The sequence below is a fragment of the Dicentrarchus labrax genome, unplaced genomic scaffold (assembly GCF_905237075.1).
Source record: "Dicentrarchus labrax unplaced genomic scaffold, dlabrax2021, whole genome shotgun sequence".
NCBI lineage: Eukaryota > Metazoa > Chordata > Actinopteri > Moronidae > Dicentrarchus > Dicentrarchus labrax.
The window spans coordinates 14229501-14254152 of NW_026136720.1; the positions used below are offsets into that span (position 1 = coordinate 14229501).

Genomic DNA, 24652 nt, shown 5'->3' on the forward strand with positions numbered 1-24652 from the left:
ACGCTATTTGGCATAGATAAAACTAAAAATAAACTAGCAGAAACTTAAATATAAATGAACACTGACACGATTAAACGGTTTCAAACCTGAAATTGTTTGCTTTTCTTACAGCTAATTGATAATTTTGTCACACCATTATCCATCCGCCTTGTTCTTTTGTTGTCTAATGACATCCTGAATAAATATTAAAAAGAGAGCCCAACATGCTCTTTTCCAGTGATTCTCAAGTTTTTTTTCCCCCATTTGAAATATATTATTCAGCCTGGAAAGAAAAGCCTTTACAAATTTACAAATTACGTAAATTACACAAAAACACTTCATTTCAAATGTTTAGAATCCATCACTAAATTCATGGAAATGTTTTTTTAGTCCTCAACAATAACACAAAGACAACACTGTAGTTGCATTGAACTGCATCTTTTTGATGAGTTACATTTACAATTTACTTCCTTGACAGTTTTGCCTTGACTATGTTAGGAATTATGACTGATATTTTCAAAATTAATATAAAAAATGTCATCTATCCCCTGCTGTACTCCAAAGTGTTCCCCCATTTGAAAAACATGTTTGAATCATATAAGTGCCTCCACCCAACCTAAATATGTTTCTATCTAAATGCATTTGCTCATTAGAGGTAATACAAGGACAGAAATGGATCCCTCTCAGTTAACTGTGGACTTTAGAAAGTGGTCAGATACCCCCATGGGTTTCCGTTTTCTCTATTTGTCAGGAGGCACGGGATGAGTGCTGTCTCACCTGTAACTGCACAGGTCTTACTGAAAGTTTCAGTCACTGTTGCAACATCACAGCCGATTTAACGGTCAATCCCGGGTTGACCTCTAGAGGGAGACAAAAATCCTTTGACTGTGTTGTAAAAGTGTGGTCAGTCACAAGCAATGTAGCTGATGAGAGCTGAGTCAACTCACAGCTGATGAGTCAGAGATGATGTGTACGTGAGACTGGAACATTTATAGGCTTGATTACAGTACAGTAACAGTAATACGATTTTCTAGGTCATATCCAACTGTTCAGGCCTACTGCATTTACTTCAGCTTTTATTATGTTTTTATTTCTCTCTATCATGGTGCACTCTCATTATTCTTATTATTGGCCTGTCAGCCATCTAACCTGTATGAAAGATACTATACAAAAGTTTAATTGATTGATATCCATCATTAAATTAGACCTTGTTTTGTTTGGAGCAATCTAACAACTAACAACTCTATGAAACCACAGACAAGAATGTGATACTTGAAATCACAGGAAAAATATGTCTATTATGTAATAATGTGAAATTCTGTGTGTGTGTGTTGTTATCATTATGTTGCAAAACACATTCCACCACATACCCGAGAAACCACAGGAAATGCTTCTTTTTCCCTTCTGATACCCTTGCGAAGACACCTGCGAACATTTCCATTATTTGTGGAAAGGAAAGAAGAAGCCTATTTTCTCCCTCACGCACCCAACACACAGTATATTGCTCATAGCCTATTTCTCTTTCTCTCAACACGCTTCTCTCTCTCTTCAACTCTGTCACCATTATTGCAGCAACAGATGGTTTCCTTTGTAGATATTAACTTAACTTAATGGCTTATATGTCATTCTCTCCTCAAAATTTTAAATTCTGTTTCTGTGCTGTATTTCTTCTATATGAGCTTTAAATTGAACTATTTCTTTCTCCCTTGCTCTCCCTCTGCTCAGAGACCACTTGCTGTGTTTTTGTGTTAGGTTTTTCCGGTGTCATTCTCTTACAATTGCATATCTACTTAGCATAGTTGTAGTTTACAATTTTATGGTTTAGGTATCTTAAAGGAGTCTTTACTTGCTTTGTATGTTCTGGGTTTCCTCCATACAGAAGTAAAAGTTGGACACCCTGGAAAATCTAAACTGCCAATATGTGGTTATTTTTTTTGGTTAGCTTTGTGATTATACTGGCAACCTGTCAAATCACCATGTGTAGGGACAACATGTAATGTTAATTAACTCTAAGAATTACATTAGTTAGAGTAACAGATGTTTAGAAGGAAAAAAAACAGAGACAGTGTGTGCACAACAACATTGTTTTATTACATTTCAAGGCAAGACTACTAGCTACTGGTATACTGGCAGAGTTAAGATTTAAATTGAAAATCTACATCTATATTTTGCATTTAACTTGCATCAACATGGCAATATAGTGCAGCATACAGGTAATGAGATAACTCCCTGAGAAAGTATAATGTACGTAGTGGAGTCATGGTATCCTGAGCAGAGAACACACACTCACACTCCCTTTGCCTGTGTTCCTATCCCAGCCCGTCTGTGCTTTGTTTACAAATCCGGTCTAGCCGTGTGTGCATGGTACTGCATTGCACTGTTAAACAAAAGAGCTTTCTCTTCAAAGATCCTTTCCATGTTGGTGTCAGACACTTGGAAAAACAATCTGAGGTGCAGACACAGGTATGGCAACATCTAAAGTAATATGAGTAAAAGTCCCCTGAAACCACTTAATATTTAATCTATTTGAGTACAAAACAGTTTCTATGGTGTGTTGTATGTATGGAGATAAAAAGGAGACGGGACGAGGATTCGCCAACATTACATGGCAGCCATAGCAGCTCGTTTGTTTATTTTCATCTAACTAATTTAGGCTTTATTTAATCCAATCCAGTGTTGAAAGACTGTTGAAAGACGGTTTTGGTAAGTGGCTGTCCAGTGTGTTTTATGATTACCTGCAAGGCAAAATTTGTGGTTCTGTCAAAGGAGTTTGGTCGGCCATGGTGCCCATTGTTTTGCTCAGAGATGCTGGTGCTCTACTGCGACATCTAGTGGTACATGAATTTTATATAACCTTTCAGGCTGTATTTTTATTTATTTTTTTAGATTTTGCTCCACTTTAAATGTCCCACGCAAGATCCAAAATCAGCTAAGAAGGCAACTATGAACTTAGTTAAAATATTCTCCAGAAAAAAATCTTCCAATGTTAATCCATCCAACATCATCAAACACCTTGGTACTCATGTTTGCAGTGTCCAACATACAGAGGCTCTGCTTGGATGCCACGCCTTGAGGAGAAAGGGAAGCAGAAACAGAAAAGAAGACATTATGAGAAAGATCCCAGTGTCTTGTTGAGGTATGCTGGCACTAAGTTCTTTTAAGGTCCAAGGTAAAATACCTCAGGAGCTTGCAGCGAAAGTCCTGCAAACGAGGAAACGCCTTGTCCACATTGGAGGTCTGCTTCTCATCACTCCACAGTCTCTCTGCTGCAGCGCTTGCCCTTGGCCTGAGATTTTGGGTGCAATCAGTGATTATTTTGAATGATTTTTTGAAATTGTTACTGCACTTACTTAGTTGATTAGTTTAGTGATTTTAAGGGTCTTTTTAATTTCATACCAAAGACGTGGAGAGAGATTGGTGGCATCAACATATTCTCCCCACATGCAGACCTCACCCCCTATCACCAGCTTCTTCTGTTCCTCAGTACCTGTGAAGGGATGGGGAATAAAATAATGATTTTCTTTTAATTAAGGGCAGGCTGGTAATAAGTTTAGTACAAATCAGAATCTTCATGTCAAATTTATCAAACCACTTCAAGTGAAAACTCAGCAAATGGGCCTAAATGTGCCTCTATAAATGGTAATTCCCATTGGCAGCTCCCATCACCAGAGAAGTACCATCACCAGGACAACAAGTACTTGGCCATCCACACACCAGAAAAGTTCTGTGGCTGTACAGTGTAGTAGTTGCGCCAGTCCTGGCCATAGGAAATGTGGTTGATGTACCACGGGGCGGCCAGCAGGACCCTCATGCCAGCTTTGGTGATCCTGCTGAGCTCTTCCTGATACTTAGCTGGGATGCCCTTCCAGATGTGCAGCACTGTGTCCTTAGGAATCTGCGCAGGGTGACAAACAACATGCTGTCTTGCCCTTCTGTACTATATTGCTACTAACTTGTCTGCCTGCTGTATCTTTGTATCAATTATTCCGTTGACATTTAGTGTTTTGTATTTCACAAAATAGACACAGAAAAAATCCTTAATGAACTGTCATCAGCAAGGGCAACCTTCCCAACCCTCATATGGGGCAAAGCATCTGAACTTTAGATTCCATACTGCGATAACATAGTCAAAACTAGGCTGTTAATAAACTCAAAGTCTCATCAGAATATCCCTTCTCCAAAATATCACCATGCTGTGCAAAGTGCCTGATGAAACTAATGAACGAAAGAACAATGGGAACTTCTCCCATTATACTGTAAAAAAAAAAAAAATTCTTCAGAAGCAAATGACTGATAGACTTGGGCATTTGCTTTCATCATTTGACGCAAGTAGATTTGTAAAATAACTGCCAATGGCAATATTTTTATTAGGTGTTTAGGGGAAATCTGCATGTCTGCCACAGGCCTGTACAGACAGCATTGTGAGCATGTACCACAGCAAGCACACCTCTCTGAAGCTCCCAGTTCCATACTACATACTTATTCTAGGTGAAGTACTGTTTGTAGTGTGTGCACACAGGAAAATTTAATTAAATTTAAAAAGTACTTTGATGTCTATGCTACAAAGATTTGTGTACAATACTTTTTGTATACAATTAGTATCCCATATGGAATTGGGACAGAGAATATGTCTCTGTAACAATGATGCATGGACAAGAGCATCAGTGCCACCTAGTGGTCCGGCTACAAATAAAATATTGTGTGTTGGCCTAACAGTTAAATGTTTTGGCCATGTATGTCCTATATTTTACAGGAAACCACATTTTACCTGTAAATTATCATGAAAGACAAAAACCACAGCAAATAGTACAAGCCACAGCACACAGGTTATTTTCTGACCCTTGAAGGCGAGGGGCCACACAGTGTAGTAGCGGGCCCAGTTGTGTGTGGGTCCTGGCAGGTCCAGATACCATGGAGAGGCCAGAATAACCCTGAGCCCTGCTTTAGCCACTCTGCGTACTTCACACAGGTAACAGCCCTCTCTCCATACCTCCACCACTGACAGAGAGCTACGCTGCAAAACAATGCTGTAGACTATCAGACTTACATGAACTGGTTGTGTTTATCAGACAACATACTTTTAAACATTGTTGGTCTGTTGATTCAAACCATTAAACCTGTTGAGGTCAAATGTTATTGTTGTTGTTGTTATATTTAAAAAATATTCAATATGTTAAACATAATAGATCATGTATGTGGATGACTACGCAAGTGTTTATTCTAAATATTTTAATTATAATAGGCTAATTATGTTTAAATGTGACAGATTTCCCTCTAAACATTTTAAAAATATTATTTTTGCTTGAGCCAACACTGTGAATGTCTGAAAAAATGTAACATGTTTGAAAATATATGCTTCATGTGTAAGATCTCCTTCAGAGAATGCAGATACTTTGACATAGTATAATTTTTTTAGACGTCTGCACCAATATCAGTGTAATATTTCAACTTTTCTAATCATATTTTAAATAATATCTTTAAAATATACAGTTTTGTTTCACATCATAGAGGTTATTTGTTGGGGTGTACTTACTCGTTCATGGTAGTCAAACACATCCTGCCACACGATAGAGGTCTTGTTGAGAGCTGACGTGATATTCACAATGCTGGAAACAGAGACATTAATGACATTAGTAATGTTAACGTGTTTGTTGGTGTCTTTCCCCTGAGCTTTCTACACTGTGTGTTCCTACTTCTCCATGTAGAATGCTTCCAGTTTGGTGAAGTCTGAGCCAAATCCCATCTTCTGCATGAATGCTCGGACATCAGGGTTGGATTTCCTATGGAAACAATTCATTTATCTATATGCTAATTGTTTAAACACATTTTTCAGAAGCTTATGGTAACTTCAACAAAATCTATTTATCTATTTATTTTACTGTAAAATCAAATACATGCACCTACATCAATTACTTTAAAATATATATATTGTATTTTTGAATAGATGAAAACAAATACACAGACACAGACAATGTAGATCACACTGCAGTGTCGGGCACTAAAAGATTTTAACAGCAGGACCGGACTTTGCAGACAAATAAAAGGTGCCCTTATTCGCTGACAAGTCCAATAACAATGTAAACAAACAATAGTGATCAAAACCAGGAAATCCTTGGCTCTGTTCTTCTAAAGTGGTTTAACTCATTGCAGCTAACATGCAGTTATAAGGCTGAAATATTTGTATTTATAAGTTTATTCTCATCCAGCTAATTTGGTTCTTTGAACGCAGTTTGCGGATTGATTTGTTAATCCTGGATGAAGTTATGTTAACAGTGTGCTCTTATTTTGATATAAAGGCAAAATTAGAGAGTTGAAACCATGATCAGCATTCATATGCTTGGCTGAGTGCTCAACATGCAATTGCAGTTATGTGTACTGGGAACTTTATTTTGTTGTATATTCTATCATGTATAAGTAGCTTAAGTTACACGTCATTGTGAAAATTAAATTGTGGTAATTACATCAAGAGATCATATCGATTTCTCAATAACCTGCATGTTCTCATAGAAAACCATAATTATATAAACACTCTTCCATTATATATCTAATAAAGCAAACCATTTGTATCTGAAAATTAGTTCAAGTATGAAAAGATGTCTTGGTCATGATCCCACTGTCTATAAGCCTGCACTTTTGTAGGTTGGGCTTAAGGACTTATTGCTCTGACCACAGTTCCAGATTCATTTTAAACCTGCTTTGCAGAACCAAACAAAATCCAGACTTGTGTCAAATTTTACAACTTCCTAATCTTGATAGCTGAGTTATCTATGTATGATGAATGGCCCAGGTTGAAATCATTAACAGTGAGCATTTAAATGATCTCTCACATTTTTTCTTACCAGCAGGAAAAGTCAACCTCATCCCCTCCTAAGTGGATGTAAGAATCAGGAAACACTGATGACACTTCCTTAAATAGTCTCGCCATGAACTGGTAGGTGGAGGGCAAAGCTGGATTAACAGGACCAAAAGTACCTGAAGGGGTGCCCCCATTGTAGCAGGGAGTCAACAGGCCAGGTTGCCCTGGAAAATAAATATTAGGTTCCGATTTAGTTCAGCATTTAGTTTCTTTCATTGCCTGTTGAGTTCAGGCATTTTTACTCAAGTAGCCTCCTAAGTAGAAGTGAGTCAAGCTCAAAATTCAGTACATGTTTTGTTGCTATTTATAGTCTTGATTTGCAGGTTTAGCTGATTCTTGTGAAACTAAACTGGGCACAATGCCAAGTACTTTATATGTTAAAGATCAAGAAGCTGAGAAATAAAACAGTTGTTTTTAAAAGCAAATGTGGCTCATTTTGTTTTTGAATTTTACCTTTTCCCCAAGATGTAGTGTGGCCGGGTGAATCAAACTCAGGAAGGACTCTAATTCCCCACAGCCTGGCATGTGAGATCACCCTTCTTACATCGGACTGTGTGTAGATGTGAGTCATCGGATGGAAAGCCCCCTGAATCAGAGCCAGAAGCCTTTGTTCAGGGTGGATGCAACTTTTCACTATTTTCCCACCTCATGAATCACCCTTGCAGTGGGCCTAGTTAAAAACTTAGGATAATATAAAATAACGAGTTTCATCTCCTGAAGTGCAGATAAAAAATGGTTACAAGCTAAATTATAATGGATGTGCAGAGTCATGGTGCACATGACTCGAGGTGGCTGATTATTTTTTTATTACTTCATCCACATGACATACCTTACTGGAAAGATCTGGAAAGCTGCTGCTCTGATAAGGGAAGGAGGGGTCATCAACAATGTGCCAGTGAAACACATTGAACTTACTGTAGGCCATTGCATCCTAACAAGAAAGACATATGTTACTATCACTGACAAGCATGATCAACAAAAGCGAGGGGCTGAAGTTAATTTTATTTCATTTGATTTTTACCAGAGTTTTTAAAATGGCCTGCACGGGTAAATAATGACGTGACGTGTCCAACAAAATCCCTCTGAACTGAAACCGGGGGAAGTCTTCAATCTCAGTCTTGTTGATAAAATACTAAAAGAAGAAGAGAATCAGAAAAGGTATTTAATTCAATTGATCCATACTGAGCATTAATAAAGTTCTATAATAAGCTGATACTGTGTATGAGTAATGACTTCAGAGGCTTTGTGAGTTTGAGTGTTCAAAAAAATTCTGACTTACAGAGCCAAAATCATTTTGATAGACCAGCTGACTGAAGGTTTCCAGACCTGTGCTTAATCAGAGGATGTAATCAGCAATCATTTTATTTTCACAAATAATGGTGAGCTTCTTCTGTCAGTTAGTAAATGTTGGATAGCATGAGAAATGTAGTAAAACCTGCTAAACAGGCTTTGATTGAATTGTTCATTTAATCTTTTGCACTTTTGTTCACACGTTGCTTGTACATGTCTTTTAAAATGTATTGGTTATAATCACCTCTTAAAGCACCCCACACGGTTTCTGCCTTCAGAGATGCTTGTCCTGCAGAGACACTCAGATTGTCTAGTACACAAACAGGAAGCAAGTTAGATAATGCATCAACCCCTACTTGTTGGGACTGTTGTTGCCATGGTGACATCATATACATTTGTTAACACTTACATCTCTCGGAAGAGTCCTCATTTGGGTAACCCTCACAATCATCGTGGTCAATACTGACCTCGACAGTAAATGGTTTATACTGACTGAAATGCAGACGTCCTGTTGGTCATAAAAAGGGAAACCATTACTCACTAGTTGCTGGGTTAAATGTTTTAAGAGAAGTAATGCCTGGGAAATTTCATTATGACACGCTCAAACTACCTTTATTCTATAACCTACAGTAATTTTGAAAACACAAACATGAAGCTGTGCCACTCCATTGGTTCATTGTCATTGTGGGGTTTTAGAGTAGGTAGGCCTACACTGCCTGACTGATGAACTGCTGCCTCCACAAAGCCCATTGAGCTATTTTAAAAGCCAACATGACAAACAGAACATTCAAAACAAAAGCCCTTTGCACTTTATTTTTGTCCATTCATAAAGCAGTCTTACACGTGTGAATCACAAGCTCATCTTATAGCCAGGCTTTGCACATACATTATTACATTTTATATCACATATCACATAGCACAGCAAATTATGGTCCTATGGAAATTATGGTATATAGTGCTGCCACAGTAAATGAAAATATGTAAGTGCCATAGAAACACTGTAAGTACATCTGTGAATATTTCCTATTTTTTTATTAGACTGGACCTTTAAACTTCAGCAAGGTGAAAAATCTTACTGTCTGTTTCACCATAGTCTTAATTCAACCTCACTGTATCACCTACCATCAGTGTAGTCTGGAAAAATAAGAGAGAAATATCTCCTAAATGCAGAATCCAGAACAGAACAACCCTGCTGTGCGGCTGATTGTCTTCCGTAACCAAAGTAGAAAGCCTGCGGGTTCAGCGGGTACCGCTCCGTTGAGGAGGTGAAAGCCTGCGGTAATGGCCATACTCCCTCCACTGTGTGCAGGTTAAGCTGGAGGACACTCAGTATTAGTAAATACACATTTAGGCGAGTATATCGCCCAGACCTAACCATATACATGACTTCCATATCACTCTATCCGGCGGAACACTACACTGTCAAACTGTGCCAGTCAGGTGCTGAAGAGCATGCAGTCACATGACCGGGGCCACAAGGTGTGGGTGTTTCTTCTTTTTTTTTTTTTAAATCAAAGGTGAAATAAATGCCTTACACCGTGTTTAAATGTTGTGTTTTTTTATATTTAAGAGACGTATCCGTGCAAACTATTTTTTTAAATCGCTCATATCTTTGCGGTTTTATCATTAAAACACATTTGAGTTCTGTGACAACTGAAGCAAACGCAAACGGAAACTGTGGGAGACGAAAAAAAAAAATAGGTTACCATGAATTAGGCTACAAAAATAAGGCTTGCTTGTATGCAGATCAAATTATGACAGTTTTACTAAGTCAAAACACCCGTGGAGCATTATATGTAATGTTAGAGTCGTATTCGTTATAAGTTTTGGTATTTTTTTAACCGTTGGGGGAGTTGGGTGTTTTGTTCCTGCGAGTGTTTGAATCGGATGTAATATATTTTTGTGTGTATTTTTAAAAACAATTTGAAAACATATTAACGTGTAAATAAAAGTGTGTCATATATTTAAAAAATATATATATATATATATTTTACATTTTCTTGTACAGCCCATCTGACGTAAGGCCAGCGTCAGTTGGTGACGCTGTGTCTCTTTGTTGGCTTAGCAGCGGCGACGTTTTGTTGTTATTTTCGCTGCAGCTGAAAAACAGGCTCGGATAATTTTGGTTTTCGTATTGTTCCGCAATCAACATTTCTCACACTGTAGACCTTTAGGTGTGCTTGTCACAAGTTGATAACCACCCTAGGAATGGACTCAGACGAGGGTTATAACTATGAATACGACGACGAAGAGGAGGAATGTAGCGAGGACAGCGCCGAAGAGGAGCCCGAGGACGACACCCTGGAGCTCGGAGAGGTTGAGTTGGTCGATCCCGTGGTGGCCGGTGGGGATCGAGACGAGTGCGGCGAGACTGGTGGAGGTGGCCACGGTCCCGGTGAGGAAGAGGAGGAGGACTACCGCTTCGAGGTTTTGACTGCCGAGCAGATCCTCCAGCATATGGTGGAGTGTATCAGGGAGGTCAACGAGGTCATCCAGGTAGGTATTTTGGTATGTCAGCGTCAGGAAAGACCGGGGTCCAGGCTTGGGTGAAGCGTAAACAGGCCTTGGACGTTAGCTTAGCATTAGCTCTGTAGGAGTAGTTTACTTGCTGGAAGTTGGCAGTTTCACAACAGTGATAACGTTTAAACACACCAAAAAAAAAAAACTCAATTTAGCATTTGTGTGTGTCCGTAGCACTTAACATGATGCTATGGACAACGTCAAATGTGCAAATTAAAGCAACAATCTCCATGCGTTTTTTTTCCCCCTTCTTCCAGGAAGTAGTCTAATCCCAGTTGAGAAGTTGGCAGCAACGTTTGCTAAGCTAATGTTAGCTTGCAAGTTAGCTACCTTGCTAACTAGCCAACTGTAACCGTTAACCGAGCCAAACGCGTTAACGTCTTTCAGTTCTAGAATTGGATCGCTTGACTACCAACTCCTGCTAGGTGACGGTTGGAGTGCGTTAACCGAGCAACTGAAGCTCAAGGTTATTAAACGTGTGATATTACATTAGCGTTGACGTTATTTCAGTGTTGGACGAAAGGCTTGGTCATCGAGTTAGTTAGCAAGTTACATGCTAGGATACTTAACAGTTTACAAGCTATCTTATCGTGATCTCCACATCTTTTGGGGACGGACCGTATGTACGAACATTATAGTTAATCTGGCGAGAAGTAAAGTTTTAAATTAAATATCAGGGGAACTCATCGGATCCCTTCGACTTGTCGTTAACTCGGGCCTCCATTTCCGTTCACTTCACTTCAATTGGGCACAGAATAAAATGGAAAGGGGTCTTCGTAGACTTGCCACTATTTGCGTTTTTAATCAGCAGCGTTGCATTTTACACCAAGTGTTTTTGAGTGTCACCATTTCACTATAAACGAGCCCCAAAACCAAAATGGATAAAGTATCGGTTACTGTAGTGTGGATACAGTACAGCCGCATGGCAGTTGTTTCCTCAGCAGACAACTGGCATGGTGATTCCTCTAAAAATAGTATTTAGGTCTACTTCATTTTCAGATTTTTGTGTATCTGAATTTTTCATCTTGGAATATGTGACAATAGGATAGTTAACTTGAATTTACTTTTCTTGTAAATGTCTCTAGTGACTGTGCCTTCACATGTCAAGAGTGACTGATTTTGCCTGGCCTCTGAAGACACTTTAGGGGTAAAGTTACAAGTGGCTGATGAATTTTTGTCATCTTTAGAGACTTTGTAGATTGTCAAAGATTGCACTGCAAACTTCAGAATGACATACTGTAACAGGCTAACCTTACATACATTGTTAATGAGTGTACTGAGAGGTTTTTCTAGTACCCTCCCTCCCAGGTGTCTCCCCAGAAACGCCTCTCCATAACTCAGTGCAGTTCAACACCACCACAAACTACAGCCTCTAAAATGACTATAACATTAATTCAACACCTCTCTAAAACATTATCAACAAAAACTGAACCTTCATGAAGGTAGCATTTATTGCCATATTGTTGTAAAAGACAGCATTAGTTTTAGCTAGGCGAACATAATAAACTGACAACTGAGGGTATTATGTTGTTTTCTGTTGTCATACATTATTGATACATTGGTATCAATGTCATGATTTGTTCTCTTTAGGTGTATATAACTTGAATTGCATTGTTTTTATGCAGGAACTCTTGTGCTTTGTGGCAGTTAAGCTTTTTCCCTTGTCTGTTTTTGGGTGACCGTGTGTGTGTACGTGTCTCAATCAATCTCTCTGAATTCTGCATAACTGAAAGCAATGCTTAATGCTTTGAGAAGTGTATATGATCACTGCCGTTTGAGAAATTATTGCACATTTTTAGAAAAATGTTTTCCCAACATTGCTCCAACGATATCTTTACAGATTATCTTGTATCCCAATACACTCATTATCACAGAGCACATCAGCGAACACTGTATTCCAGTAGTATTGTCATGAATTACCCTGTGATTCCCATCCCTAATTACATCAGGATGAACCCAACTAAACATGTATATGAAAAGGTACATCAATACAATTCGCAATCCCCAGAGAACAATCCCCAGTGTTTTACTTACACAGTACCAATATGTACTCTCACAAGCAAACTGCATTTGCAAAACAAATTTTTGTCTTGTGTTAATCAAAGGAATTTTCACTGCTGGAGTGCAGTCTCGAGTCTGTTGGGTACCAACAATCAATTCATTGGTTTTCCCTGACTGATAGTCAGAGTGTTTCTGTAACAATACACAAAGCTGTGTGTGGGGGTTGTACATGTATAGGTCTGTATGACATTGCACACTCAAACTGATTTTTAAAATTGGACAGAAACCCCAATTGTCCCCTCCCCAACATGAGTCTGTGCCTTACTGAGTGATGAAGTTACACCATTGGGAGTTTCCCCATTGGCTGTTGCTCTCTTAAAATTAATAGGCACGATTGAACCTGGCTGTTCATATTAGAACCTCATTTGTTCACACCGGTCATCAAGTGATTCTGTTCTTCTGCCATTTTCTAAACACATGTAGAGCTGATCTTTATAATTAAGGGCTGTGTGTCCCTTCATGTCTACCTGTGTCTCTCATTCTCTGCTTAGATATAACTATGTGGAATATGTACGTAATTCAAAAAGCACAGCAGTGATTCAATTTCTAATACATATAGTGCATGGGCAGTGGAAACGGGGGCAGAGAAAGCAAAATCATTGGCAAGTACGGGATGCATATGTCATCATTTATCAGAATCCAACCCTTTATATCATACATGGAAAACCATTTATATTGTTTATAGATTATCAGTGTTTTCTTTCCAGATACCTCATGGCACACAGGAAATAATAGAACAGAAGCCAATACTATCGCTGCCCAGAATATTGCACGTGAACAATTAATGTTTATGTCTGTACAGAAAATGGTAAATGGGCCTGTACTTGTATAGCGCCTTTCTAGTCTTCCGACCACTCAAAGCACTTTTACACTATGTGAGACATTCACTCAGTGATGGCAAAGTCCATCTAACAGAAACTAACATTCATACATATTCACACACCGATGAGACACACCGCAAATCGGGAGCGATTTGGGGTTCAGTATCTTGCTCAAGGATGCTTTGACATGTGGCTCCAGGAGCCGGGGATCGAACCCACAACCTTCCGATTAAGGAGCAACCCGCTCTGCCTCTGAGCCACAGCCGCCCATAGGGAGAGTAGAATCACATAGTTCAGAACTTCAAATGTTCTTCTATTGGTGAACCATCATTAACTTATGCAGACACTGTCACTGCGTTGGTTTGCAACTTTCCATTGACTTTGCATGCCACCTCTAAATTTCGCCTCGCATCATATAACTTTATTGCAGGGAAGCATCAAATGTGGCAAATCGTGAACCAAAGTTGGGTTTCTCTCAGCATTCACAGAGAACAAATAGTAGGCAGCGGATAGAAAACCTGGAGTGGCTCTCGAGTGATCACTGAACACGACCTTGGTGTTTGTGTTTCTTCTAGAGCACAACACTGGCAGGGGTAAAGCATATGTCTGCATGTTACTATATGGACTTATAGAATTAATGCAGAGGTGCACTGATGCTATTCTAGTGGCTCTTGGTGGCCTGGCACGTTACTAATCGACCAAGTTCACTTTCAAATGTAGCACTGGCTAGCTTACATTTTTCAGTTAGTGACATAAGCTTACTTTAGCTCTAGGTAATTACTTCATTTATTCAACTGCATTGTATATTCACTACCTTTGTTAGTGACTTCAGTCTCATCTCTAACCAAACTGACTGTATCCAATCCAACTTTATTTGTTAAGCACTTTAAAAACAACCAAAGTTGACCAAAGTGCTGAACAGGAGAATAAATAGGACATCATAAATGTAAATGATTGTAGCCAATGGCAACTATGCAATAAGAAATGCTACTAGGTTGAAAAACGGCATCCAAAGAATATATTTTCTGCAATGTTATTTGCTCATTTATGCTTAAGGAAGTCAGGAAGGATATCAACAAGAGTGTGCCTAATTCATCAAATTAGAGAGGATTATGTGATTGATGTGAAATTGATTTAATTGAACTTTTCCATTATGTGTTTTTGGTGAATACGTTTGTATTTGGTTTTGTTGTCCTTTCATTCAGAATTCGGGATTGTCAGGCCTTAATCAGTTGGGATGACGGTAAACTAATGATGTGTTTGTACCATTTAAAATGGCAGGTTTTGTGATTTGATTCGATCACTGCTGTTATGCACAAGCTGGCAAGTTATATTTCCGTTTCAGATTACTTTAATGTCCATTAAATTTACATAAAATGGATGTTCATCTTTAGCACTGGTAAAAGGGACAACACACTCTATACACAACAATACATAACATAACAACACACAATAAACAAACAGATGTCAGCAGCCTAGAGTCAGCGTTGGTGAATGCTCGCCCTTGGGACTGTGTTGAAGTTTTCATACAGTTGTGTTCGCTTTCCTTTTATACACAGACTTATCTAGTCACAGGCAATGGTGCCCTGGGATATATTGTTTTTTTTAAATCATTATCTAGTTTTCTGGTTTATTGCGTCGTAAACTGCCTCCATTTTGCCTGTGAAAAGTCTACAGACACAGCAAAAATCGAAAACTAGTGTTTAATTTGGAATGTAGTGCTGGGCTCAGTTGCCTACTCTTAAGCAACTGATGTGAACAGAAAAATGAAATGCATTCCAGTAGAATAACCCTGCAGTGAATACTATCTTTAATGAATCATCTTTCTTGAGATGGTGTCAGAGAGGAGTTGTCTTCTGTGGCTGTAGTTTCTGGTGGTATTTCATTGGGATAGTTAATAAGATGAGTAGAATTATGGAAATGGCAATAAATGCACCTTTCATGTCAAATTTACCCCCAATTATAAGTGGTTATAGTGAAGAATTAAAATTCATTAAAAAGTGAATGTAAATTTCCAGTTTATTTCTGACCAACCTTCTTGTTCCTCTAGAATCCTGCAACAATAACACGCATCCTTCTCAGTCACTTCAACTGGGATAAAGAAAAGCTTATGGAAAGGTAAGAATTTATTAAGTACATTACATATTTGCCATTTTTAATAGGCCAGCTAACAAGTATGTTAGCTGAGACTTGTCCTGGGAGAGCTCATGTCTTCATGCTTCTTTAACACTGTGATTTCTTTCTCTCTCATTTTGTGTCAATTCATGCAGGTATTTTGATGGTAATCTCGACAAGCTTTTCTCTGAGTGTCATGTCATTAACCCCAGTAAGAAGCCTCGGATCCGTCCTCCAATCAACACTAGATCATCGGCACAGGACATGCCATGTCAGATCTGCTATCTGAACTTTCCCAACTCTGTGAGTCACATAATGACACTGGCATTGTGTTGCACCAGCTGGATGTGTACGGTAGCCAGGTCTAAGTTCTGAGGGCTAGTTCACAAAACATAGTTAGTGGATTAAGTCTGAATTTTCCATTTATCCTGGCTGAATTTAACAGTGACTCAGTTCCATGAAAGCAGTGGCACAAATGTTATCATGGAGATTTATTCTGTGTAGCTAGACTGCTCCAGACCAGGCTAACAGCCAGCCTTTTGGAGTTGCACCTGCAGCTACACCGCTAGATGCTACTTAGTCCTACACACAGGACATGTAAATAATTTCACCTATACATTATCAACTAATTCTAGTTGACATTACTGAGAGCTGCTTTTTCTTTCTTGCTCAATGCAGCTTGCTGCTGCACGTTACAGTGACACTAATATATTATCACTAGCATTTTTTCTAAATTATATACAGAAAAGAAGCGTTTTTCATATTGACGTAATATGGATATTGGATAACATATAGTCAAAGATCACAGGAGTGGACTTACCAGTTCCAAAAAGTTGCATCTCCCCAGCAACTTGCATTTGCAGGACACACTGACGTTTCCATGGCCAGCTTAACATCTTTTTTTGAGTCTATATCACAGAAATATCAGTTTTCTGCACTCATTGAGTATATCAGTTGGTGCAGTCAGTACCCTTTTCGATACTAAATTTGATTTAATAAAATTTCCTAAATCAGAAAGAGTGGCAGAATTCTGGGTATTTTGATTTACAATATTTCTGTGTTAGGGTTTGTAGCAAAATGATCCACTGGTTATTTTCATGAGTTGGTTAAAACAAAATTGTCGTCAAATCTGGATAATATTTTTCGTATTAATGACCACACTCTTTTGTGTGCTTTTGACTTGATTGCCAGAAGCACATGATGCTCATAATCATGTTATATCTTGTTTGTTTTCATTTACTGGATGGTTTTCTCTTACAGTATTTTACAGGCCTGGAGTGTGGACACAAGTTCTGCATGCAATGCTGGGGAGATTACCTGACCACCAAAATCATAGAAGAAGGGATGGGACAGGTACCTATTAAGATTTGTTTTAGGGTACGAGTCACCGATCACTGTTAGTCTTTTAAAAGCCATCTGACTAATGATTGGCCTTCCGTCTTGTCTTCCCAGACCATTTCTTGTCCTGCTCATAGTTGTGACATTTTGGTTGATGACAACACAGTCATGTGAGTATCTGTTTGTGCCTATATTTGTTTTGATGTCTCATTGCACGTTGGTCAACAGAGATCAGAATATGTACTATAGATGTGACTGGCCGCTTCTGGTAATGAAAAGAGCAATAGAAGGACTCCTCTTGCAGTTCACTAACAAACTACTTGAGAAGAACATTTTTCTCACAAAATTGTCAAAAAGTCAGTTTAATTTTGCTAGTCAAAAAACATAATAAAGCCCATTCAGTATACAATTTGGTTTAACAATTAAATCTAATAATAAAGAACACAGACACAATTATTACATTCAAATGAATCGAAAGAAATCAGACAGGCTTTCTTCATTTCTATTCTTTATTACCTTATACCTTAGTTTTCTACTGCATTTGACAGAAATAGAAACTGCTAGTTGGAATGTGTTTTTACCTGACATTTTATTCTTTTAAAAGAAACTTCTTATTGCAGGGCTATCTAGTTACACCATTACTTCACATTGTTGATGTTCAACCTGTAGTGCAATGAAATATACCTCCATATTGAAAGCACGGCCACTAATCTCTTGAAACATTTGTTAAGCTGACAGTAATTGTCTTAACCTACATTCTGATCTGACCAACTAGCAAGAGACCTACTAGTGTTTTCACTGATCAGTTTAGGGTGCAACACATGCAGAAATTATGCTTCCCATTTCAATATTAAATTTCATGAAATGCATTTTGTACCTCTTAGTTCGTAGCTTGCGCTTAAACTCTTAGTTTTAAAATTATGAAATGTGTTGGTTAATAGTAAATGTCAAACAAATTAATATTATTTCACTGTAATGTCATTAATTTTACTCAATTGTTTCCTACATTGTTGTTTGGAAGGTATGCACTGATTATGCAGGACATTTTTACCAAAGTCACCCATTTCATGTAATGAAAGCTAATAAATGATTTGACTTCTCCTTTAGGCGCCTCATAACAGATTCAAAAGTGAAGTTGAAGTACCAGCATTTAATTACGAATAGTTTTGTAGAGGTAAGCTTTGAGATTTCCTCCTCCTTAACAGTATATTGAATGGACTATAAAGCCTTGATTTATGATGTTGAGCTGTTAGGTTATTTTGTATGCACTACTTAGAAAAACAAGGACCTTCTTTGTACTTAAGTGTTGAAATGAAACTATGTGTTTATATTCTATCTCTCATTACTCCTTAAGTGCAATCGACTGTTAAAGTGGTGCCCTGCCCCAGACTGCCATCATGTTGTCAAAGTCCAGTATCCAGATGCCAAGCCAGTGAGGTGCAAGTGTGGCCGTCAGTTCTGGTAAGAGAGCTTGTTTAAGGAACAGTATCTTGCACTATAGTAAACTGAGAGGAACTCTATTTGAATTTTGACTCTTTAATAGTAATTTTTAAACATTATGTGAATTTGACATTTGATGTGTCCTGTTGGTGCAGCTTCAACTGTGGAGAGAATTGGCATGATCCTGTCAAGTGCAAGGTAAGAAAATTGGCAATATTTTATCACCATGCAGAAATGTTAACATATTCCTCCAGCAATGTTTTTCTGACAGTGAATTTTGTTGAGATGAGCATTCATTGTCAGCATGATTATTTCTTACGCTTATTTGAATTATTTCGCAGTGGCTGAGAAAATGGATTAAGAAGTGTGATGACGACAGTGAAACTTCTAACTGGATTGCAGCAAATACTAAGGTATGGAATCAAAGTGGTTTTAGTTTTCCCATCTTGTGTGGTTCATGTTGGGAAGCAATTCATTTCAAAACTAAACTACAAATTAATTTCAATTGTGGAAATACTGGTCATACTGAACAGTACGTATTGTTTTTGGTGAAAAACTGTGTACCTCATATTTCTATATTCTTGTATGCTGATGTGTTAAGTGTGCACACTTTACAGGTGTGATGAGTACTGGTCCAATCCAAACAGCCCATTTGTTTTAATGTCCCAAGCCATCAGGCCTTCATTGCTGTTTCGGACACAACTCTAGACTTATGAACGACCTGCTTTTTAAGTCTAAACAGACTTTTAATTATGTTTCTACAAAAAAAAATTACTTTCCTCTTCTGACAGGAGTGTCCAAAATGCCATGTGACCATTGAGAAAGATGGTGGCTGCAACCACATGGTTTGTCGGAACCAAAACTGCAAAGCTGAGTTCTGCTGGGTCTGCCTGGGTCCATGGGAACCCCATGGCTCAGCCTGGTAAGAACTAATGGCTTATGAAGCCATTTATGTGTCACTTCTAGTGCCATGTGGTAATATACTTATTGGCAGATTTTGATAGTTTTGTTTTCATTTCAATTAATAACTTAAACCATTAAATATGTCTAAACTATCAATTCTAATATCATGTGCATGAAATCACAAAGTTGTCAAACAATAGTGATTTTGGTATTCTGGAAAACATTGTTGATGGTCCTGACCCGGTTGTGATGTTTTAGGTACAACTGCAATCGCTACAATGAAGATGATGCCAAGGCAGCCAGAGATGCTCAAGAGGTAATAAATCATACTCCTATTGATACATTTTAACATTTTGTGTGTTATATGTTGGTAGATATGCCACATAATGACATATTTCAATACTTTGTTCACTTTTTGGTTAAGGCAGCCCTTCTTTAGTGCGCAGCATTGAGCCATATTTGCCAGAAGTGTAAGGCATTTCTAATTACGCAGAGGTAGCAGCATCCCAAGTACTATTTCCATCCCTGGCACTGGGTTGTACACACATTAAGACAAGGAATCTTGAAAAGTATATACATTTACATTGATAAATGCTACAACAATGTTATAGCCTGCAACAGAAATAACTACATCATTTTATAAGAATGTAATCCACTCCAACTAATCAAACAAGTTACAGTTCCCCATGTAACCCTGCTGTATACTATTGAGTTTATCCAAAAACAGTGGATTCAGTGGGGTGGAAACGGACAGCTGCTGCGTCTGCTTGATAATAAATGTCCATTACATAAACATGGTTGCTTGCTGCACACTGAAGAATTGCATCTTTCCTGAAACAACTGCAGAATGCAACTTAGACATTATATGTTGCTAATACTCCGGTATCCAGTGTGTTTGAAGTTGTTTATAGTGTAGTTGAGTATGCTTGAGCCCATCCATGCTGTGTGTGCAGCGCTCCAGGGCCGCCTTGCAGAGGTACCTGTTCTACTGCAACCGCTACATGAACCACATGCAGAGCCTGCGCTTTGAGCACAAGCTCTATGCTCAGGTCAAGCAGAAGATGGAGGAGATGCAGCAGCACAACATGTCCTGGATTGAGGTGCAGTTTCTGAAGAAGGCTGTGGATGTGCTTTGCCAGTGCCGCTCCACGCTCATGTTCACTTACGTCTTTGCCTTCTACCTCAAGAAGAACAACCAGTCCATTATTTTTGAGGTGAGTGTTGGCTCCAATGTAATAAGCGCTACATTTTTAAAAAATGTTATTGTTTGAGAAAACCCATGAACTAGATTTCTATCACCAAAGTCACGTTGCCTGCTCTTATTAGGGAAAATTCAGCCATTCAGTCATAACTCCTGATTCTCTGTTAGCATTAGTGGCCAAGTTACTGAAAAATGGTAATTAGTTAAAGTTACTAGTTACTTCTCTTAAAACAAATTGACCACTGTATGTAAAAGTAATTAGTTACTTTCATTACTAAAGTAACTTGTACTTTTTAAATGTCTTCTTCAGTTCTCTTATTAATGTAAACGGCTGTCGGCTATTATTTTAGTGTTGCTGTGGAAAAGGCAAATTTAGGGCAGCAACGACTAGCATTACTACCTACAAGCTACACTTACTGTCCTGGTTAAAAGACGGGATGATTTGATAGAACACCCACACGGATGTAAACATTAACCAAGCTTTACTACAGTAGTAAATACATAATTATATTTGATTACTGCCAAAATTACAGTGATGTGTTACTCCCAACACTGCTCGCTAGTGGACAAAGATGTGAAAACATAACTTTCTAAGAAGGGTTATTAGACTTTCTCTATGTGGTACAAAATATTAAAATAATGATATCACAATAACGTCAACAAAAAAACAGTCTAAAAGTGTGTGTGTGTGTGTGTGTGTGTGTGTGTGTGTGTGTGTGTGTGTGTGTGTGTGTGTGTGTGTGTGTGTGTGTGTGTGTGTGTGTGTGTGTGTGTGTGTGTGTGTGTGTGTGTGTGTGTGTGTGTGTGTGTGTGTGTGTAATGATTCAGCCAACTAACACACATTACTTTCAACACCTCTTTTATCAGGAGGTCCCTGTACACAGGGAGTGTGCTGTTCTATCAGGTCAGGCGGACAGAAACAATTGTGGAACACATTAAAAACCTACAGTGCCTGGAGCACATTGGGCAAACCCTATAGATTCTAGCTGTTAAAACTAAGTTAAAACAAGAATCTCTCGAAATCAGCAGGGGAGGCGTGTAGTAACAGCTCTTCGCAGTTTGCAGCTCTCTCGCCGTCTCTCTTCTATGTGGATGCAAAGTAAAGATATGCATTTGGTGAAATCAACGCGTTACTGGAGAAACCGAATTCTATCACACAAAATATGAAGATTAGAAATAGGAAATATTTTGGTACATAATATTAGATTATCTTGCAAGTGGAAGCTCTGCACCACCTTAAACCCACTGACACACACTCATTCATTCATGCACGTCGTCTTTCATTCACACTGGTATGACTTGCTCTTAATGCTTCTCTTTGTCTGTGCAGTTAGGATTTTTCTTGGAAGACAGATTATCCCATGAAATTCTGGCCACATTTCCATTCATGGTTCCTCTCTCTGGCAGCAGAACTAGTTCACTGACAAAGCCAAATGAGTGACCTGATTTTTGGGAGGGGCAAATGGGGAAATCGGCCCGACCTAACTGTAGTTTGAGCTGGGCCTTACGCAGGGCGCTCCAAAGTTTAGGGGACATTGCATCTCTGTCTTTGAATTTGCGCTGTGGCATAGAATAGTATTGATCTTTTCTTTTTGTTTTGCTTCATCAGAACAACCAGGCAGACCTGGAAAATGCCACTGAGGTGCTCTCTGGCTACCTAGAGCGGGATATCTCCCAGGATTCCTTGCAGGACATCAAGCAGAAAGTACAAGATAAGTACAGGTCAGTGAAGGAAGAATTGTAATTACTGCCTGCCACTGTTAACGTCTTTGTGTTCTTGGTCTGAAAAACTTTTTGTCTTTCCAGATACTGTGAGAGCAGGCGAAGAGTGCTGCTACAGCACGTGCATGAAGGCTATGAGAAGGACCTGTGGGAGTACATTGAGGATTGAGGACACATCCCAATGCAACGGACTCTTGAGTATCTTGACAAACTAGAGCGCTGATGCAATTTAACAGGGCAGCACGGGCCTTCTGCCGCCTCTCCTTTGGCAAACCAACCACTTTTGCATCATTTTTCCTGGATTTGTTTAACAAAACCTTCAAAGTAAATTATATTTAAATAAAAGGTAGAGTAATAAAAAGAAAGTGTACTACAGTATTGTTAGCAACAGAGTGGAGTCTTGAGAAAGCAGAAAAACCATCTTAAACAAATACATCCTTTTGGCTTGTATTGTAACACCTCCCCTGAGCTATCTTATTTTCCTATGTTTTTTGCTTGTGAATCTTTTCTGTTTTGATTTTGACTTTTGTTTTCCCATTAGTGTGAAAATGTTTTCAACACAGCTTTAATTGTCCTGGCCATGTCTGCAATATGTGGTGAGATCCTTGTCTGGGTGGCTGAATGTTGATAGGCTGATTGCAAAAGGGGCAAAGACATTTCAGGGGGGAAAAGAAGAAAAAACATCAAAAGAACAAAATAGCAAATCTGTATTTTTCAATTTGTAAATAGTCCATATGCATGGAAGTTAAAGAGCAAGAGTGGCACGTGTTTGCATAATTTTGAAATTTTGAAATATTTATTCTTTACCAATATTCAAAAGGGGTGTACTTTTGCCATGTAGGTTGAGTCTGTTTACTCCTTCCATAATGTTTGGGAGGTCTTTGGCAATAAGGCATTTGCCCTATCATCCCCAGTCTCTTCAGAGCAGTGCACAAGTTACACCTTAACAGTAACTCTAAATGGGGACTGATAGAAATAATTTCTCTTAGTTGCCAAGTGATCAGATACAGGACTCAGTGAAAGTGCACAGCCGAGTCAGATAACCAAGAGCAGAAAAGGTTTTACAGTTCAAAGGTGAGGTAGAATGCTCCGGCCCTGTGTCCCTCTATTCTAACCTTTTGCCGTACCCTCTTAGTTGTTTTTAGAGGTGTTTAACATTTAAGAACATTACTAATTATTTGCAAGAGCCAAACTGAGTGACATTCACTCTTTTTTCTTTTTTTCTCTCTTCCCGACGTGGCTTGAGATAGCCCTCTTAAAGCTCAGCTTGCACCTTGGGGATTGAATGAGGGTAATAGAATGTACTGACAGCACAGCTTTGTAGTGTTGCTAATTTGGCTGGATCACTGTCAAACAGGGTCAGGCATTTGCATCACTCTTGCAGGACATACTTGGGAGGCATAGGGCTGATAGCAGCCATGCCTCTTAAAAGAGATCTATTACCTTGCAGTGAGACTGAACATTTAGCTTTAAACCAAGCTACACAGATGGACGTGATCCTTAGGCAGATGAGGAATATAGGGCAAACTTCTAAAGGTTGTAGGACTGTTTTATAACGCTGTTATGCTTTTGCATTAAAGACTGTACTTTTCGCACATGGGTTGAGGATTCGACATGGAAATGTCAGTGCCCCCTCCAGGTTTTGCATTGTTCAATGTGATGGTTGCTCCGGTCGTCAAGCTCTCTGCTTGTAAATGCTCGTTCATGTCTCTGCAATATGGCAGTCTTCACAAGATTGACTGGAGGGGACATGAATATACAGGCACTGATGCAAGTCAGAAGTTGACACCAAAGTGTCAGCTTTCATTAAAACACATCCTTTAATCCAGTTTCAGATCTTTGGGGAATTCTCTCCCACATGCTTCTTATGTGTTCAAACTTATTATTTTATCTTAGCAAATTATAAACTGTATTGTTTATTTGAATAAATGTCATGAGAAATCTCATTTTTGGGAGTACTGTGTGAGTCATTAGAGTAGGTTTGGTCTCAATCATATGAATTTACCAAACATCCATGATGCATTTCTGCGCTATGTATTTTACGATGTCATATACTACAGACCTTTGCAGAGTTGTCTTCCAGAATTACGTGGAATTCATTTGGTAACTTTGAATAATTTTGATTTTTAGGCGAAAATGTTAGCTTTTATGAACCACTTTTACTTGCAGATTGTATGATAAAGATCAGATGGTTGTTTGTATGATGTCCCTTTTGAAATAATTTTGTCTCTCAAGTGACGAACCAATGACACAAGTTGAATGGATAATAACAAAAGATGGGCTATTTTCCCTAAGTTGTCTTGCAGGTAACACACCAGCTATAGCTGTGATCATTAGGCTTATATACTCTCCAGGGCTCACTGTTTTCATTGTGTCTGCTAGTAGTTCATGAACATTACGCAAAAC

The 24652-nt window shown here is 38.6% G+C and overlaps 2 protein-coding genes across 3 annotated transcripts; one reads left to right on the plus strand and one right to left on the minus strand.

The window, feature by feature from the left end:
- Window positions 1-2049: 2049 nt before the first annotated feature.
- On the minus strand, window positions 2050-9582 carry hexa (hexosaminidase A (alpha polypeptide)). Of its 2 annotated transcripts, XM_051382617.1 has the most exons (14): window positions 9248-9578; window positions 8535-8633; window positions 8370-8435; window positions 8115-8161; window positions 7857-7967; window positions 7665-7766; window positions 7289-7421; window positions 6819-6999; window positions 5673-5759; window positions 5513-5585; window positions 3694-3874; window positions 3376-3466; window positions 3158-3265; window positions 2050-3047 (listed from the first exon to the last, which is right to left on the minus strand). In XM_051382617.1, exons 1-14 carry the CDS (start codon window positions 9516-9518, stop codon window positions 2984-2986), a joined length of 1614 nt encoding a protein of 537 aa, XP_051238577.1. In that variant the 5' UTR covers window positions 9519-9578; the 3' UTR covers window positions 2050-2983. The 2 variants fall into 2 exon arrangements, with proteins under 2 accessions (XP_051238577.1, XP_051238578.1); XM_051382618.1 differs by lacking the exons at window positions 2050-3047; window positions 3158-3265; window positions 3376-3466; window positions 3694-3874 and adding an exon at window positions 3881-4993 and having other exon boundaries at window positions 9248-9582.
- Window positions 9583-10164: 582 nt separating this feature from the next.
- Window positions 10165-24192, plus strand: arih1 (ariadne ubiquitin-conjugating enzyme E2 binding protein homolog 1 (Drosophila)). The gene is made up of 14 exons (XM_051382619.1): window positions 10165-10621; window positions 15578-15645; window positions 15798-15945; window positions 16903-16995; window positions 17095-17150; window positions 18088-18154; window positions 18335-18441; window positions 18576-18618; window positions 18762-18833; window positions 19212-19342; window positions 19582-19639; window positions 20277-20537; window positions 22134-22246; window positions 22331-24192. The coding sequence occupies exons 1-14, from the start codon at window positions 10334-10336 to the stop codon at window positions 22413-22415; spliced, it is 1590 nt and encodes a 529-aa protein (XP_051238579.1). The 5' UTR covers window positions 10165-10333; the 3' UTR covers window positions 22416-24192.
- The last annotated feature ends 460 nt before the right edge of the window (window positions 24193-24652 follow it).

Bases quoted from the DNA above. Each gene is read 5' to 3' on its own strand.
- hexa (XM_051382617.1), bottom strand. From the start codon at position 9,518: ATGGAAGTCATGTATATGGTTAGGTCTGGGCGATATACTCGCCTAAAT. The intron at 5,586-5,672 runs GTAGGAACACAC...CTCTGTTTCCAG, and splicing joins GAAGCATTCTACATGGAGAA to CATTGTGAATATCACGTCAG. The intron at 3,467-3,693 runs GTGTGTGGATGG...ATCCCTTCACAG, and splicing joins ACAGCCACAGAACTTTTCTG to GTACTGAGGAACAGAAGAAG.
- arih1 (XM_051382619.1), top strand. From the start codon at position 10,334: ATGGACTCAGACGAGGGTTATAACTATGAATACGACGACGAAGAGGAG. The intron at 10,622-15,577 runs GTAGGTATTTTG...TTGTTCCTCTAG, and splicing joins AGGTCAACGAGGTCATCCAG to AATCCTGCAACAATAACACG. The intron at 15,946-16,902 runs GTGAGTCACATA...TTTCTCTTACAG, and splicing joins ATCTGAACTTTCCCAACTCT to TATTTTACAGGCCTGGAGTG.